The sequence below is a fragment of the Netta rufina genome (genome assembly GCF_964035555.1).
Source record: "Netta rufina genome assembly, chromosome: Z".
NCBI classification, from domain to species: domain Eukaryota; kingdom Metazoa; phylum Chordata; class Aves; order Anseriformes; family Anatidae; genus Netta; species Netta rufina.
This window is the reverse complement of record NC_140126.1, coordinates 58,733,929-58,752,565: the sequence shown is the minus strand read 5'-3', so window position 1 is coordinate 58,752,565 and position 18,637 is coordinate 58,733,929. Positions and strand designations below refer to the sequence as shown.

The 18,637-nt window shown below is 40.1% G+C and overlaps 1 protein-coding gene across 1 annotated transcript; it reads left to right on the top strand.

The window, feature by feature from the left end:
- Positions 1–669: 669 nt before the first annotated feature.
- FEM1C (fem-1 homolog C) lies at positions 670–18,154 on the top strand. The gene is made up of 3 exons (XM_084304728.1): positions 670–758; positions 1,012–1,697; positions 12,497–18,154. Exons 2-3 carry the CDS (start codon positions 1,154–1,156, stop codon positions 13,804–13,806), a joined length of 1,854 nt encoding a protein of 617 aa, XP_084160854.1. The 5' UTR covers positions 670–758; positions 1,012–1,153; the 3' UTR covers positions 13,807–18,154.
- Positions 18,155–18,637: the final 483 nt, after the last annotated feature.

The window sequence follows — 18,637 nt, the reverse complement described above, 5'->3', positions numbered from 1 at the left end:
GGAGAAGGGAACCTACAGCTCTGCACTCGTCCTCCTCTGCCCTTTTGGGACACAAAGAACTGGATGGATAATGTGAAGTGATTTAGTGCTTTACAACAGGCGCCCCGACTGGAAACCTAATGCGAGCCCCAGAATGGTTTCAATCGGAGTTTGTACAAACTCTGTATGAAAAAAAAAAAAAAAAAAAGAGGAAAAAATCAGGCGTTGATGTGGTGCCCCCAATGTTCTCCCTCACACCCTTGGAGCCAGGGCTGCGGATACAGCAGCAAAATGTCCGCCACGGGGCTGTGAGCGAGCGGGGCAGGAGGGCAGAGCCCTGCCGAGCTGTGCTCCAGCCGGGCAGCCCCCTGCTGCCTCCTGGAGCCGGGCAGCCCACTACCTCCACGGGCGTGAGGCGAGGAGCCCGTCCTGCTGCCCCCTGCGGGGTCTGCCCTGAGGCGAGCGCCCCGCCATGGCGGCCCCGCTCCCGCCCCCTCCCCTCCCCGCCCTTCCCCGCCCCTCCCCTCCCGGCCCCGCCCGCCGCCATTCGGGGCAGCCCTCCCTCCCGCCGCGCCGGAGCGGCGGCCTAGTCCCGCCCCCTTCCCTTTTTCCATTGGCTGGCGGGCGCCCGCGCCTCTCTCTCATTGGCTGCGGCGGGCTGGCCCCCCCACACTTCCTCGGGCTGCGCTGCGCCCGCTGGCAGGGCCGCGGCTGGCGGTCGGGCTGTCATGGCGGCGCGGCGGGGCGCTGCGCTCTGAGGCGAGGCGAGGCGCGGGGAGGTAACGGCGGCTCCGGGGGCGCCTCACGGGGCCCGGCGGGGCTGTGGGGGGCTATGGGGGGCTATGGGGGGAGGGTGCTGGGTGCTGGGTGCTGGGCTTGGGCGGTGGTTGGGAGCCGAAGGGGACCGGGGGGGAGCGGGAGGGTGCGCGCCCCGCCGCCATCTCGGGGGGCTCTGAGGGGAGCTCTGAGGGGGGGTGGGGGGGCGGTGTCTGTCGCGACTCGCCGGTCGCGACTCGTCTGCGTGCTCCGCAGGTCGCCGGCAGGCCGCAGGGGGCTGTTGTCGTCGTCGTTGTCCCGGTCGTCCCCCCCCCATGTCCCAGGCGCGAGGAGGCGGCGGGCGGCGGTGGTGCCGCCAGTGAGGGGGCAGAGCGGAGCGGCGGCGGAGCGGGGCCCGATGGATCTGAAGACGGCCGTGTTCAACGCGGCCCGCGATGGCAAGCTGCGGCTGCTCTCCAAGCTGCTGGCCAGCAAGACGCGGGAGGAGGTGGCGGTGCTGGTGTCGGAGAAGACCAACGGGGCCACGCCGCTGCTGATGGCGGCCCGCTACGGTCACCTTGAGATGGTGGAGTACCTGCTGGAGCACTGCGCCGCCTCCATCGAGGTCGGCGGGTCGGTCAACTTCGACGGCGAGACCATCGAGGGCGCCCCGCCGCTCTGGGCGGCCTCGGCCGCCGGCCACCTGAAGGTGGTCCAGTGCCTGCTGGACCACGGCGCCTCGGTCAACAACACCACCCTGACCAACTCGACCCCGCTGCGGGCCGCCTGCTTCGACGGGCACCTGGAGATCGTGAAGTACCTGGTGGAGCACAAGGCGGACCTGGAGGTGTCGAACCGCCACGGGCACACCTGCCTGATGATCTCCTGCTACAAAGGCCACAAGGAGATCGCCCAGTATCTGCTCGAGAAGGGAGCTGATGTCAACAGGAAAAGCGTTAAAGGTAAGTCGATTGCTTTATTTTCCTTGTGGTAAAGAGGGGTAGAACTCCCTCCTCCTCCTCCTTTAGGAGGCTGCGAGCACCCAGAAATATTCTTCCAGTCTCATCGTGTGGATGAGTAAGAGATGAAGCATATTTAGCCGTGTTTCTACTGTGTGTTTTTTTTCAGCATACTTCCTTGTTAACAGTGACTGCGTAACTTCTTTCTAAATTGATTAATTTTAGGCTTCAAATTCTTAAAGTCATACGAACATGGGAAAAGCTAATAAACTTTGTGTAAGCTGTGTAATATTTTTTGTGTAAAGCTGTGTAAACGCTTGTCTGTTTGTGTAGTAGTACGGTCCAAGCATATATTTGTTTTCATGCTGTTTCTTCAAACAAACAAACAGGCTGTACTTAAAACTGGCTTATGCCACTAAGACTATAGTGTGGAAAGACTCACAAAGAAGAAAAAATATTTTCTACTTTGGAAATGAGTAACTACTTTTGCTCTTCACCCACCTCTCCCTTCAAATTCTTGAATCCTTTTGGGCCCTTCATTTTCCACGTCAAAACAAAAACACGTATTAGGATTAAAGAAATGAGGCTTCAGGTGACTATGACTGCAACAGAAGGACTTCCAGGGTTGCACAGATCACTAAGGACGTGTCTCTGCCCGTGTTTTGCAATTATTCCGTCAAAGTGACAGTTTCTCTCACTTGGTTGTGATTGTAGTTTTGTGGGCTTCTTGGTTTAACCACTCTTTTTTTTTCTTCACAAGTTGGACTCTTAGGTGAATGTGATACTGGCCTAAAAAGCATGCCAAGTATTTCAGGTTACAGTTAATTTTTAACTCACTGAGGCAGGATTGTGTTTCAGCAGTTTATTTTTTACATATATGTTACTAGTTATTATTGTAACAAAATACTTTGTCTGTTTAAGGCTAAATTACATGTGTAACAGGATACTATACAGTTGATTTATGTCAAAATTTACTTTATGTTTAGATTATTATACGATACTGTTAAATACCAAATGTGAGGGTGATCTCTTTGAAAAAGCTGCTCAGCTAAGTATGCTTTCTTTCAGCAAATCATCAGATATGCGGGGTTAATGTAAAGCAAGATAAACTACCGATTTGTCATAGAGGTGGGCAGAGCAAAATAAATCTTCCTTTGTAAGGATTTAAGTTTGCTTATGAATCATCATGGACTTGTGATAGGACAAAAATGTCATTTCTTTTCTAGACAGGGTTAGTGGAATAACAAGCTAAGCATAAAATGTGCGTCCTTTTTTTGAACATATTCTTTCATACGAAAGGTATGGGTAGAACAGAGCTGTTAAGCCTCTGATGTAACAGGGAAAGAAAAAATCTGTGGCTCTTCTTTCATTTTGTGTCAGTAGAGTAGGCTTTAATTTATTCGTCCTTCTTATTTACTTTTCTACTGCATTAGTTTTTCTTGTTTCTTTGCTTAAATACTTGAAGGCAGATGTGCTTTCCTAAAGATTTTCTCATCGCTCTCAGTTTCTTTATTATCTTAATTCCTTCCTCTCTATGCTTCTTTTAGTTTCTGGTGTGACTCGCATCTTGAGCACTTAACCAAAAGTTCCCAAGGTATAACCAATCCTTACTGATTAAAAATAAAGAAGTTGGATTGGATATGTTTTAGATGATTAAAATTAATTTTATACTTTGAACTGCAGAGCGCACAAATGGATGTGTGTAAATGTTACCTATTGGTCAGGTGTGGTTTGCCTTTTTGTGTTTGGAAATCCTCTCTCATGTGATAGGAGCGTTCTTCTTCTTTTTGATGTCTTAAGCCTGTCTGATCTCTGAACTTATTAAATAAGCAGTGACAAGGTAGAGGAAGAGAGAAAGTAACTACTGTAAAACCTGAAAGTGAATGTCAGCTGCGGAAAGACAAAGAACTGAGCCAAACTGGGTAGCCTTAAATTTTACAGCGGTATGGGTGTTGTGGTGGCTGAGGCTCGACAGCTCACCTTCTGAACTTTGTTTTGCAAAAAATGCTCAGTAGCAGCTAGTTTCAAAATGAGTGTTTCCAACAGGATTTATTCTATACTGTCACATTCCCCCTCAAAGTCTCTGGTCTCAAAGTCTCAAATGAAAGTTATTTTCATTTTTTTGCTTCACCCAGCTGTTCATTAAAGAACAGACAAAGAATAGGGGTGGTGTAGTAAGGAGGTAAAAAGAACTTGAGTGGTCTGCTCTGGAGTAGGAAAACTTGTTGCAGTCCCTGTATCTGAACTTTAGAGGGGCTGTCTCCTGGGCCATTCAGGGGGAAGCCCCTATCTGTGAAAGAAGTAAAAGCTTTACCTAATAGAATTTTTTTCAGCAATTAGAACTACAGAGCTCTTCACAGGAACAAAGCTATGGAGCTTTCGTAGAGGTACCTTTGGAAAAGTGCTGTTGTGGGAGGCAATTACAGATTGTTTTCCAGTTATTCTCAAAACCAGGAAAGGGTTTGAACCACCCATTGTGTTTTTTTACACCGGAATTTGATATTGTAAGGTAGGATTTTATTCACATTTCTGTAACTGGGAAATTCTAGGGCTGGGAAAGGTATAAAGATGTTTATGTTGATAGTTCCAGGGAAACTTCAAAATACGTTCAGATGAAAAAATTGGTATGGTCACAGATTACTAAAAATCTGGATGACTGCTGAGGCAGGGTGTAAAAGAGCAGCTGAAAAACGTAGTGAAATTCTAATTCTAAAATATGGGTAAAATGCTGCAACAGTGTTTAGGACTACTGAAACTCAGAACACAAAGGCTCTTGAAGGAGAGTTAGGGAAGTGCAAAAGTACATCTAGGGCGTGATTAGGGCATCCATAAAAACTTCAGAGTCTGAGTCAGGTAACAGGCTACAATGAGGTGAGGTGTAGGTCTGGTGCTGTCTCTCAGGAGAAGGTGTTGAAGAAGGCAGTAACAGGTTGTTTGGGGTATGTAAGTACAGTACTGGGAAAAATGGGCTGTAGTTCTGTATTTAAAATATGAGCATTTTGTTGGCTTTCATCTGATTTTGTGCAGATCTGACTCTCACAGTTGCCCGAAAGTTCTGTGAGGAATGTAGGCAACAAAAATGAAAACAAAAGACTAAGAAAAAAAAATTAGGTTACACAAACCACATAAACGAGGGGTGGGAAAAGTCATAAGTGTGTTATGAAGGGTGTTTTTTTTCCCTATTAGAGCTATGGGAAATAACAGAGATACCTGCAGGTATCTTTTATTTTTCTTACTTTTTAGTAAAAGCAAAAACAGCCAAAGCAACGCTTCTCAAGTGAGTTAATTCAGCTTAATCTTCCTAATTCAGAGGCTTCTCAGAGATGTTACTCCTGTTTGGAGAAGCTACAAACTAAAAGTAACAAATCTTAATAAGTTTTAATGGTATAAAATGTCTAAAATAGCTAATTATTATTTTAAAAAACAAACAACTCTTACATCCCAAAGTTCTTACGTTGCTCTTAAAAGGAGGAACAGCATGGGTAATAAATGCTACGGTAGCAGAAACCTGAGTTTTTCTCCTGAGGAGGTGGAACCCAAGAGGTAGCCCTTTCCCCTGAGGAGGGAAGCTTCTGCGTTGTTGCTGCGTGCGGTTTTCTGTTCGTCTGCATGGCCAATCTTGCCAGCAATCTGCAAGTTAAATGCTGTCTGACAGCATTGGAACAGTCCTCTGGATTCCTCAATACAGTTTCACTGACGTATTTCTGTGCACAGTCGTCTTGAGGCCAGCAGGTCAGCACAGGAAAGAAAATGCTTGCTGTTGTAATTCAGGTGGTAGCAGTCTTGGCCATGCCTTCAGACTACAGATTTGAGCTTTCTTGTTGATATACATCGGGTTGTGTTTGTCAGAACTGGATTTTATATTTAAATTAAAGTATTTCGTAATTGCCCCAAAAAACTACTTTGCTTGCAGACCATTTAAAAGAGATCTTGTACTTCTGACTCCAGACAAAACACGTAGGTCTCGCTTCATGAGCGTGGGCTATGCACGTTTTGATAATCTGCATTATTCTTCATCCTCTTCTTCCAGGCCTGCTGCAATAATGTAGATTTGTTCCTTCCTTTTCTGCAATTAAGAAGTTGAATAATAGATAAGGTACACAAGCAGTGATAGCCTGGATGGTTTTAATGGCATGGGGAATAAGGACTCTTTTTTCCAGAGTATCTTCTTGAAAGGGAGGTGTTTTTTTTGTTTTGTTTTGTTTTTTCTGAACATGGCTTGTAACTCTTTCCATTGCTCAGCCTCTTGGAATGTGGTCTCTGTCTTCAGCGTCATATTCCTGTGTTTTACTGATGGTCTTCACTAACCCAGTCCCCCTCCTGTTGTTAGCAGACACATCTGCTAGCTACAAGACTAGTTTTTCCCCCTCTGAAGTATTAGAAAATGCTGTAAGAACTGCTGGACAAGGCATTCCGCTAGGATCCTCTTGAGATCTGCACAGGAATGCTCAGTTGATAGCACAGTTTTTGTCATTTATGGTCCTCTGTACCACCATACTGTAGCAGTTGGAGGAAAGCATGCATTCTGAAAATGCAAAACAACACTGTAATTCAAAATCTTGTTAAGTTATACTACATACAGCGCATATTAGCATATATTAGAATAGCTTTATAACATAGCACAAAGGATGAGGCTTGTTCACTTTGCTTGCTCAGTTTGGGAGCTCCAGAAGCGTACGGACCTCAGTCACTGCAGGTAGTTTATCAAGGTTATACATGCAGCGGTGCTGTGACAAGGGCTACTGCTGTTTCCGTGTTATTGTTTGTGTGGGAGACTGGGAAGCATAATGCTCAAACCTCTTGGGAAGGAGAAAATCTTTTACAGAATTAGGCTAAGAAATACAGGGATTAGGTAGATTCACTCTGATCATAGAGGAAAAAGTGGGGTTTCGTATGCATTAAAAATAATTAATTTTCCCTTGCAGTAAACATTAAGGAGTCTGACAGGTTTGTTCTCTTCTTTTTTTTTTCTTTTTTTATTTTTGTCTTGTATACTTGCCAAGATTCATTTTTTGTGGAAACAAAAGCTAAACAGATTTTTTTTTTTTCCCCTGTGAGTAAAGGCCTTGCTCTAAAAGTGTCCTGTGCCTTTTTTTTAGTTATTATTTTGGTTGGGTTGTTTTTTTTCCTTTTTTGGTTAATATTGCATGACACAGTGCACTGCATTTTGTGGATATTTTGTGTGTGATGGTATGTGAAAACTTCAGTACAAATGTCTGTAAATAAAATAAGGAAGATTAAATAAGGAAAGAGTTTAAACAAATATTTCTTCTTTATTTCAACTAAAAAGGAGATTATGTTGAAATTAAATGGTTAGAAATGAGCTTTGCGTTGTGAATCTTGATGGTACAAGTTATCCTGAAATAATTTTGTGAGCAAGGGGAGCAATTATTCTTTTACAGAATGTGGAAAGTAGATTAAAACTTGTTGAGGTTAGCAATGCTTTGCAATTTTTACTTGATTTCTTCTTGAAGGGAAGACATACCTTTAGCTTTTCTTTGTTATGCTTACTGAGTGTAAGGATGTAAAAGGGATTTGTGTGCGCTGTCCACATTTGTAAGTAAATATCAATACATATTTCTTTAAAAAAAGTACAGCTGCTGAAGGATTTAATTGCTTCCAGTGCGGTGTTGAAAATCAGTGTTACATGAACAGCTTCACTTTTAAAAGAGTGATTAATTTTATCTGTAAGGCTGCAAAAATAGATGTATCTGGCTGGTTTTACACGCTGGTCAATCAAATCTTTTCTCTCCTCTATCTAATGTTGAACAGCTCTGTGTTTATTTTCAGGAACAGATCCCGGATATGAAATCAGACTGATAATAAATTTTACTACCCAGAAATCTGATCAGGCATTATTTATTTATTTATTAAATAAGGAAGTAATATTCCATATATTAAAAATGTAATAAAGAAGTGGACGTACTTGATATTGTTTGCAAATCAAGTCAAATCACTTTGTCGTTGTTTTTCTTTCATTGCTGTGTCACAAGCTACCAGTCTGTTTTGGGAATTATTTGTTTTGACACAGAAAGACACAACCTCGTTGTAAATTTGAGTCCCCACCCCAATTAGCTTTTTGTAATACTGGAAAATTAGGTAATTAAATCTGGGGTACATAGTAGTGATTGTGTAATAGTCATAATACTTTTAAGGAAGGACTATGACAAAAGAATGAAATGTGCAGCTACGATGTCAACTGATCCTAATTTTTTCCCTTACCTGTTCTTGCAAGATTTAGGAGGACTGAAGATGATGGTTATTCCCTTTTTATTTTGTTGTTCTTTTTAATTAGAGGAAGTTATTAGCTAATGTGAATAGTGATTTTTTTTTTTTATACAGATAGAAACAGCTTATAAGCAGTATTAGCAATGCAGTATCCTGGCATTCAATTCCTAGCAGAGAAGTACTATGCCTACTGTAACATTGCCAGTCCAATTTCATTCCTATGCAAGAATGATGCTGATTATTAAGCAGCATGAAAGGCTCAGTCTTCTATATGTGATCAAATTCCCGCAGATTATTTCAGAATGGAAAGTAGTTTAACAAAATCTAATGAATTCTTTTTTGAATTATTCATGCACAATTAAAAAGCAACTAACAACAATAAAGAAAACCCACAACAAAGCCACGTAACAAAGATGTTGGTCAAATTCAAGTTATTTGTCCTTTAGAAAAATGCTTATCAGGGAATAACTTTCAAATAACTTCCTTACTTTCAATCTTTTTCCTTTTTAATACAGCAGTAGATACATTACAAAAAGACTGATTGGCTTCTGAAATGCATAGATAATGTTTAGCCACTGTTTATTCCTGTAACTGTAAACCAGATAGTGTTTCTGAAATGGATGAAATTTTTAAATTCATAATAATGGTTCATTTATTTCAACTGTTCAACTCCTGGGCAGTATGTGGAATGTAGACATATTATCTGTAAGGCCACTGCCACATCTCTCAAGTACTGCAGTATTTCCTTTCTACTGCAGTACTTACACCATCCAGTCAAACTAAGTGAGGTGCAGTGGCTGAAAGTTAGTGGTGATGGTCTTCCTTTTTCAGTCTGCCCATTGTTAGAAATAGCTCTGGTCACCAAGGGCTACTGCTGTGTAGGGAGCTAGAAAAAAATACCCTGATTCTGATAATGCTGGCAGTAACTACTGTTTAAGTCAATTGTAATACTAACATTATATTTTTTCTAATGAAGGACAGTCTGATTGGAAAGATTAGTGAAGTTCTTGGGGTTCTAGGCATACTCCCACATGTCCTGCAAGGCTGTGCTTTAACTTTTTGACGTTCTAAGTTGCTGGATTGGACCTGAATTTACCCAGGCGGTGGCTAAGCTTAGTGTGTGGTATTAGTGTTAATGTGTCATAGCATATAAGCCTGGCAACTGGTAAGAGTTTCAAGAGCGGCATTATGTGGTGATGGATCTGCAGTGCGTGGTGTGAATAGCTACCATGGATTCAATTGTCAAAGCCAGCAAAGTGAATTAATTGTCAAAGCATTGAAAGAACTCTGGTGATGCTCTGGTGTTTTGTGTGAGTTGTCGTTAACATACTTCTGTGTTATGACTTCTTTTAATTTCCTAAAAACGTTGACCTGAAGGTAGAAAGCAGGTGCCGATTCCAGTGTTGTGGAGCTCTGCTGTGAAGGATGGGATGTGGACTTGAACACCCCCTGAAATGGCTGCATTAGCTGACGGCTCAGCCGGCACCCAGACTTGTCTGGCTTTGCTGCCATCACAAAACACTGGAGTGCCGACAGCCCAGGGAGCAGCACTTTGGGCGCTGTAGTTGCGTTTTAACTGGATTTCCCCAGCACAGCAAGAAGAATTGCATAACGTGTGTATTTTGGCAAGTTCCTCTTGTGTGTTTGCTCGTGACCTCATTCCATCTTGGGAATTTGAAGGTCTCATGCCTGTCAATACTGAGGTACAGAGAGAGGAGATGACATTTGATAAACTACGTGTGCCAAACTTCTAACCTATCTGAATTTGGAAAAATATGTTCTTGTGGTTGAAATCTTTGTTAGTCTTGGTAGAGGCTGTAGTGTGAGCAAACCAGTCCTGACTTCAAACTCTCCGTTACTGACAATAATTGCCTAAGGTATTAACATTTGAAAATCACTTGCCGCTGTATGACCTGGATTTAGTTTCACAAGTCTTGATCTAATAGATAATTTCAGATGCCACTTTGTGTTGGGTGTCATCCTCTGTTTACTTTTTAAGAAGTGATAATAAAATAATTGGCAGCTATTGCAAAATTTATCAGGAAAATAATATATTGCAAGTCAAGGAAACTATGAATTAATGTTACATTATTTTGTTTGTTGTTTTCTTGGTTTGTTTTGTTTGAAACTTGCACTTAATGCTGGTTGATGGATATAATAGGTCTGTAGTTGTCTTTCTGCTATAACTGCAAAAACCTATTAAATTTCAGCTTTTGAAAATAGCTCTTTGCACATCTTTTGTATGGATTTGATCAGTGTGGCAGGTAAATATGGTGTGTTTGAATCAAGATTGTCCTGAATAGCTACTGTTCCTCCTTTTCACTGTTCTGGTTACTGCGAGTGGAAGCAACAAGGTCTTAATGTGCTCTTAGTCCTTCCTCAGATGGTCCACAAATTAGTCAGAGTAAGGAGCAGCAGACTGATTTACATGTAAACCTTTGAGAAAGTTTTTGTGGATAGCAGAAGTATGTTTAGGTTAAAGTGTTCTAATGGGTACACAGACCTTGGCCTCAGTTCCCCCACTAGAGCCTTAGTCACACCCTCCTGCTTTTTACCTGTCTGTCACTTGTCAAAAACTTGAGGTGTTCAATAAATATTTTCTTGTCTTGGGGTCATATCAACAGATAAAAGCAGATTACTACACAATAAGCTAACTCAAAAGAGAGAATACAAGTTTACATTGTGACTCTGTATCTGGTTCTGCTTTGTGAATTTAGAGGACAATCATGGTGGTTTGAGCATATACTTCTCAATTTTGCTTTTCTGGGATTTTTCTTCATTTTTCAACTTCATATCCTCTTACTGTGCCCTGTTAGGAAAAAAAAAAAAAAAGGGGGGGGGGAGTCCACGAAGTCACATACTAAAAAGCTAGAAGATGTTAACATTATTTGTATAGATCTACAGGAGGTTCCTAGAATTGAAATGGGAAAGGAAGATATCGATTTCTGAAATGTATTTCATAACTATTAATCTTTTTTTCTTGATATATAGAGACATACACATACCAACTTCAAATGTTCTGTATTTGAATTTATTATATTTAAGTCAACAGAAGGATGTGCTAGCAGAAAACAAAATGGAGGTAAAACTCCATTTAGTTTGTCTACATGCAGCGTTCAGCTCTTAAGACAGATTTCAGACATGCTTTTGATTTGTTTCATTGGCTAGGTAATAAGAATGAATTGCACGTTGTAGAGAGCAGATCCCAGGAAAAAAAAAAAAGTACGAAGGTAAACTAAGCTGTTTAGATTAGTAGGCTGTGTATCTACAAATACAGACTTTCCCAAACATTGGCTGAAGATTTCAAGAATTTATTTCCTAACTTGCTGTAGTTCTCTTGTAGATCTAGAAACAGCAAAGCTGACTGCAAATCACTGTCTTTTTGGCATAAAAAAGCCTGCCAAAAATTCAAATAAGGAAGTTTTAGGAAACCTTTCTTGCAGTTTTTAAAGGCAAAAGTCGATGACTATAAATGGACAGACAGCCTTTGGATAAGGTCTCATTTGAAACTGCAGAAACTTGCTGACAGTGTAACAGAAATGGATGGTCTGATAACCAGTTAACTAGGATTTTGCAGTGCTGATATGTAAGAAAAATTAATGGAGGGGGTGGTGGGTAGTTACACGAGCCTTCTGTAAATTATTTCTTGTTGATTTAGTGGGAGGTTGAAAAGTTGGTAAGCCTGAATCTGTAGTACATATAATATGTATGAAGAACAAGGTGGGTTTCAATTGTGTGGTTTAAGAACAACCAGTGGCATGAGGCTTTATGCTGGGAGAGGATCGGGAGAGCTTGTCATCCGTCTTCTTCCCTTCTCTTCCAGTGAAGTGCTCATATTTGAAACAGAACAAAATTTTCATCTATTTGAATCATAATAGCTAAATATTTAACTGTTGTGCCTGATGTTTTCTTTCTGATTTGCTGTGTACGTGATTTTCAGTGAAGTGGCTTTAGTGCTTGCAAGAAATCTCAACACACTGTTAGTACTGGAGTGCCTTTAAATTAGAGAATGTGCAATGACAGGCTTAAGAAGAATAATCTGAATGTAAATGATAAGACACAAGATAGATGGCTGCATGTTGTGCTGAAGACATTTTTTTTCTTCTTGTTGAGTTAGCCCAGCTTTAATTTTCATGCAGATCACATTTTTAATTATGTCTAGAGATATGGAGGAAGGAAACTTGATGAGGGGAGAAGGAAAAATACAACAACATGGAGATTAGCAAGCTTAGGTTTCTGTTTCATATTTGAAAGCAGATTAAAAAAAATCTCGTATGTAAGGGAGGACTCTGTTTTTACTCTGTTTTGTTGTGTGGTTTTTTTTTTTTTTTTGAGTAATGAGACAAAGGATCTTAAGACCTGTTTAAATCTTTCAGGTAATAAAATATCAAACATTTTGATTTAACTTCCCTGTAGCCTTGGTATTTTAGTCAATCTTAAATATTTAACTTTTCATTTAAGCCTTTCATAGTCCATAGATGTCAAAGTATTTTTTTTTTTTTTTAACACTTAACGTTGCTGGATTTAGGCTATAATTTAATTGTTTGTGTAATTGATTTTTTTTCTCTTACTAGGAAACACTGCATTACACGATTGTGCAGAATCTGGAAGTTTGGAGATCATGAAGATGCTTCTCAAGTATTGTGCTAAAATGGAAAAGGATGGTTATGGAATGACTCCCCTGCTGTCAGCTAGTGTGACAGGCCACACAAATATCGTGGACTTTCTGACCCAGCACGTACAGACCAGTAAGGCTGAATGCATAAATGCCCTGGAACTTCTAGGAGCAACGTTTGTGGACAAAAAGAGAGATCTGCTTGGTGCTTTGAAATACTGGAAGCGAGCTATGGAGATGAGATACAGTGACAGGACTAATATCCTGAGCAAACCTGTGCCACAAACACTAATTATGGCCTATGATTATGCTAAAGAGGTAAACAGCTCAGAAGAGCTAGAAAATCTTATTGCAGACCCTGACGAAATGAGAATGCAGGCACTATTGATTAGAGAACGTATTCTTGGCCCTTCTCACCCAGATACATCCTACTACATTAGATACAGAGGTGCTGTCTATGCAGACTCTGGAAACTTTAAGCGTTGCATCAACTTATGGAAATACGCTTTGGACATGCAGCAGAACAACTTAGATCCGCTGAGCCCTATGACGGCCAGCAGTTTGCTGTCGTTTGCTGAGCTTTTCTCCTTCATGCTGCAGGATAGGGCAAAAGGCCTACTGGGCACTACTGTTACCTTTGATGATCTGATGGGCATACTGTGCAAAAGTGTCCTAGAAATAGAGCGGGCCATGAAACAAACCCAGTGTCCTCCCGATCCAATACAGTTGAACAAAGCCCTATCCATTATTTTGCATTTAATCTGCTTGTTGGAGAAAGTACCTTGCAGCTCAGAACAGGAGTATTTTAAGAAACAGACTATTTACAGGTTTCTTAAGCTTCAGCCTAGAGGGAAAAATAACTTCAGTCCGCTTCACCTTGCTGTTGACAATAATACTACATGTGTGGGTCGCTACCCAGTTTGTAAATTCCCTTCTCTACAAGTTACTGCTATCCTGGTGGAATGTGGTGCTGATGTAAATGTCAGAGACTCTGATAACAACAGTCCGTTACACATTGCTGCACTGAACAACCATCCAGACATCATGAATCTTCTCATCAAGTCAGGTTCACACTTCGATGCCACAAACTCACATAAACAAACTGCTAGCGATTTGCTGGATGAGAAGGAAATAGCAAAGAATTTAATCCAGCCCATAAATCATACTACGTTGCAGTGCCTGGCTGCTCGTGTTATAGCGAATCATAACATATACTACACAGGCCACATCCCTGAAAAACTAGAGGACTTTGTTTTGCTCCACAGATGATAGCGCGGAGCCCCAGAGTACTGTTTTTGAAGCACGATTTGGTGACTGTGTTTTCCTTGAGCACTGTTGTGGTACACCAGCGTTCCCTTAGCTTTCTCCATCTTGCTTTCATTGGCTAAAGTGTTGTTAGCATCAGATCTGCAGAGTTGGTTACCCAGTATTTAATATATGCCATATAATATATTTTGTGGGTTAATTAGAAATGTAATGCCATATTTAGACTCTTAAAATTGTCTGCCAAAGGCTTGTCTATTCTGGTCTTATTTGCCTGTTGGGTGTTTGGGACTGAGTTGAGTATTTTCCACTGATGTCTTTATACTATAACTGTTAATGTGGATTTTATACAGTTGGAAGGTCATCTTTTTTTGGTTTTGCTTGAGCATTTCTACTCTACTCTATTCTTTTTCTATGGACTCATTGCTGAACTGTTGAAGTTGGATGGACTTGTTAACATTTGCAACTACCATAAGTGCTTTTATCTTCTCTATGCACTGGCTTAATCATGACTGTTGTGTGTGAGCATATTTCTATGCAGCAGTTGGCCAATTTTGACCTAAATGTCAGTTTTGTTTTGCAGTTTGTTTGGACCTCTTTTTGAGAATGCTGTCTTCATAGCATGACAAATTTTGGAGCTACTTACCAGTTCTCCAAACTTGGGTTTGACTTTTTTGAGTGCTGTTACTGAGGTTGCTTTCCTCTTGATCCTCTGGAATTTGTACTAAATTTGGGAGAAGAAAATCCCATTTTCTCATGGTAACCCACTTGAATTTTAAATCTGAAAATTGTTCTGTTGCATCGTGCAGTTAGGGGAAGGGTCCTCGCTGTGTACAACTGACGGCTTCCCCTTTGCACTACTGTCTTGCTTGTGCTGGTTATGTGACTAGATGTGAAGTTTGCTCAAAGTTAAACCTCAAACTTAATGATACACTTTAATGAGAAGTAGATCAAATGTATGCTGTAGTTTAAATTTACAAATCAACTTTAGCTACAAAAGAAACTAAAGCATGTTGGTGGCATGATGCTTTTCAGTCCAGATCTAGACATCATCTAATATAATTATAACATAGTAAGTGGCTGTATGCCAGGGTATTGGAAGTTCTATAGAAGTGTCCCTTTTTCTTCATTTTTAAATATCTTTATAAATATTTGCATGAATTTTACATCTCTACTGTGTCAGCTGTACTTAAAGAAAAGCTGAAGTTCTGTTGTGTATATAGCTCCTGATTAAAGTACCTATTTTTATAATATTTGCACAACAGCTTAGCTTTTACAACAGAAAGGGCTCTTTTGACTTGATAAGAAATCTATAACTGAAGATCATAAACGTGAGTGCAATTCAGGTAATTCATACAATTCAGCACTTTACTGTTGATTAATAGCAGAGTATATAATGGCACATTAGCCCTGCAAATGTCTTAAATTCAGTTCTGTTGAGTAGAATACAGTTTACTTGCGAGGTTAGTGGCCTAGCATTTTGGATATTGTTGACTTGAGGTGTCATCTCAGTGGTAGGTTGTAAGCATACCTATGGGTTTCTTGCTCCAGAAATTCAGCAAGTTGATTTAGGCTTTTGTCAGTTTTATATAGATATTTAAAAGCCAAATTAATTAGATAAAGGCGAAGCTGTTATAGGAGGGCCATTTTCAATTTTTACTTCTGATTTGATGTTGGAACATTTTTGTCTTTCGTGAATTAGGTTGAGGAGGAGTATATCTTGAGTGCATCTGAGAATAGTTCTTCCTTGTTTTTTGGCTATTTCAGGGTTCCTATTAGTGCACCTGTTAGTTTAGCCATTCTTGAGGAACATGCTAGGATGGTTTTAAACAAAGCTATGTTGAAAGTGCTGTTGATGTATTGCCACTTTTAGACTGTATTTTGAAGCATCTTTCACCTGTGTGTCCCATGCCATGTGTACATCCTATGAAATTCTGAGAATGAGGAAATCCTGTTCCTCTTGCAAATACGCAGCAGTAAGTTTCTATTCAATTGGCTGGATTTTTCTGATTCCGTACAATTAAAACACATGCCACTCAAGTTGTCACTTGTGAGAACAGTAGTTTGATTTTTGTATTCCTTATTTTCTAACTTCCTATGCTTATCTATTACTTTGTAAGCAGGGGTAGTTAAGAAATCACACCACAGTAGAAGTGGTCCACATCAAAGCAGTTCTCAAAAATACTTCTCTTTCTATAGGTCAAAGAAAAAGGAATTCTTAGATCTTCAGAATTTTGTACTCTGGAATCTGTCTGCTCCTTAATGGTTTTAGTTTAAATTTCTGTCTTTATAACAGTCTAATATCCTGTTTAAAATTAGTTAGTTGGATATTGAGTCCAGAAATATAACCTAAAAATTAATTGTTAGCAAATCTTTGAATGGAAGACATTTCCAGGAGAAAGCATATCACTATTAAAAATACATAAATCTAGTGAGAAATGTTAAGTCTTACAGGGAGGGCCTATTCTGTTAACTGCTTGCTTTTCTTCTTTCTAAGAACTAACACATAATAGAAGTACTGATTTATTGTACGTAGTTCTGTCTAAGTATCTACCAGCATGCATCAATCTTGTGGTGTATCACATCCATTTAGAAGTTAATTTTTCACAGTCTTGAGGCTGTTTGCTGAACTCTTAAGTGGCGGTTTTGTCAGATGTGCAGACTTAGGTCTCCAGGTGGATGAGTTCGTGCATTTAATTCCATTTCCATAGCCTGGTGTGCTTATGTTACTCTTTAACTTCTTACTTTATTTTTAAAAGAGATCAGTACAGAGCCTGTGTTGGTAATATGCAGGGGATTAGTTCAGGATTTGCTGATTAGGAAGGTGGGTCAGGACAGCACCCCCTGTCTGAGATGCCAGTGCTAATGGGTAGTAACAGATTTGCCCCCATGGCCCTTGTTTCAGCCCAGTGTTGTCTCCACTGCAGTAGTAGATAACAATGTCATGGACCAGGTATTTTGTTTGTTTTACTTTTAGTCTTGTTACTTGTTCAGAGGTGGCTGTTAAGATGTTTTCAGTGAAACATGCTGATGTTAAACACAGTAGTACTGCTAGCTGAACTCACTGTGGTCAGGACAGGGAACTAAAAAGCACTCAGAACACAAATAATCTTTGTCACTTTTAACTTTCTTTTCTTTGTATTTGGGCTTTTCTGTGATGAAAGCACTGTTTCTGAGCTACCAACGCATGAACACATTGAGAACACTGTGGAAAAAAATGTGTGGCCTGCAGAGGTGAAACAGGTTTTAAAATTGATTAAACAGTTTACAAGTGTGGTTCCCTAAATACAGTGATACCTCCTTGCTTGTTGAGACCTCTTAAGGTGCATTTGGGGATTGGAAGGAGGGTATGGGGATAAAAATACTCATTTTTTTGTCCAATCATCTTGGACTTCAACTGAAATACTTCAGCCAGGTAGATGAAGAATACTCTAATAAAAAATAAATGCTGTTCCTACCAAATCCTAAAGTTCTCTTCCTGTTTTTTTTATCACTTACTCTGGTAACAAGGTTTGAGTTGCCTCTTGTATGTGTTCTGTTTGTTAAGTGTGGTGTAATGGCACTTTCTGAACGGCAAGGCAACAGCGTGGTTCCTTTTCCATATATACTTCACAGCAGTCCCTGGTTATGAAGTAATTTTGTACATTTCTGTAGTTCTCAAAAAGTTCTCTTTTAACAAATGTTTTGCAACTGGTTAAAATTAAACTCTTTCCATTTTTACAAAACACTAAAAAAAAAAACAACACAGAAATCACTTAAAAAAAAAAAAAATAGAATGCCATAGCAAAATCCTTGCAATTTTTTTTAAAAAAGGATAAGAACCTTTCTAGGGAAAACGTGCCTCTCCTCAGTTTTATATCAACTGCAAGGTGATAGTGGCAAGATATGTTGAAAGAGCTTCCACACGCTTTGAAATACACCAAGTGAAATGCATGCTATGCTCTAAAATGTTCACAAATATGACTACATAAAATTAACACTAATTTCAATCTTTTTCGACTGCAATAAAGTCAAGTGGTATTTAATGTTTCAAAGTAATTTTGAGGAAATTAATGGGAGACCTATTAGACTGTCCTTAACTGTTGGGGTTTGGGCGTGAATGTAATTGTTGAACCCTCAGTGAGGGCAGAATGAAAAGTTACTGTTTGTTTGGTTTTAACTAATTTTGTGTTTCATTCTACCACAAATTTTCCTGTGCAGGGCTAGTTCCATGTATGGAAATACTGCAGTTAATTTTTTACGTGAAATAATTTAGCTTTAACAGTAATGTTAAAAAGGAATAACAAACACATTTCTCTGCTCATACTCCATTTAGGCTCCAAATGCAGATTATATTAAAATGTTTTGGAGAACACCTGTCTGAGTCTATACATCTGTTTTCTTTAGGGTTACCCAGTACTGGCTGATAAGCCTTTTTGTGTTGAGTATGAAAAATTAAATGTCAATGCTGCAGCTGTAGACTTCAGTTGTCACATCATTAGGAATTATACCTAACGCAAAATTTTAATTCTCTTATGAGAGAATTGTTTAATTCTCTTTCTTACTGTGAAATGGTGATCCACCCAAACCTTGAAGTTCTGGTAATTGGTAGTGGTGAGGAAAAGGCTTAAACTGAATGACACATACGTTCTGTATATCTGTAGAAATTATATAGGCCAGTTGCTAGAAAATGCAGTTAGTCATGCTATTAACTCCATGAAAATGGTAGTGTTAGCTTATAGCATAATAGTAACTTGCCAGACTTTGTAATAAATGAACAACAGACACACATTTTCAAGAAAGTTGAACAAATTGATTTTATTCAAGCTTGTGAAGTGTCTTCCCTATTGCTTGCACC

Coding starts and splice junctions, on each gene's coding strand:
- FEM1C (XM_084304728.1), top strand. CDS start 1,154: ATGGATCTGAAGACGGCCGTGTTCAACGCGGCCCGCGATGGCAAGCTG. Junction 1,698..12,496: donor CAACAGGAAAAGCGTTAAAG/GTAAGTCGATTG, acceptor TTCTCTTACTAG/GAAACACTGCATTACACGAT.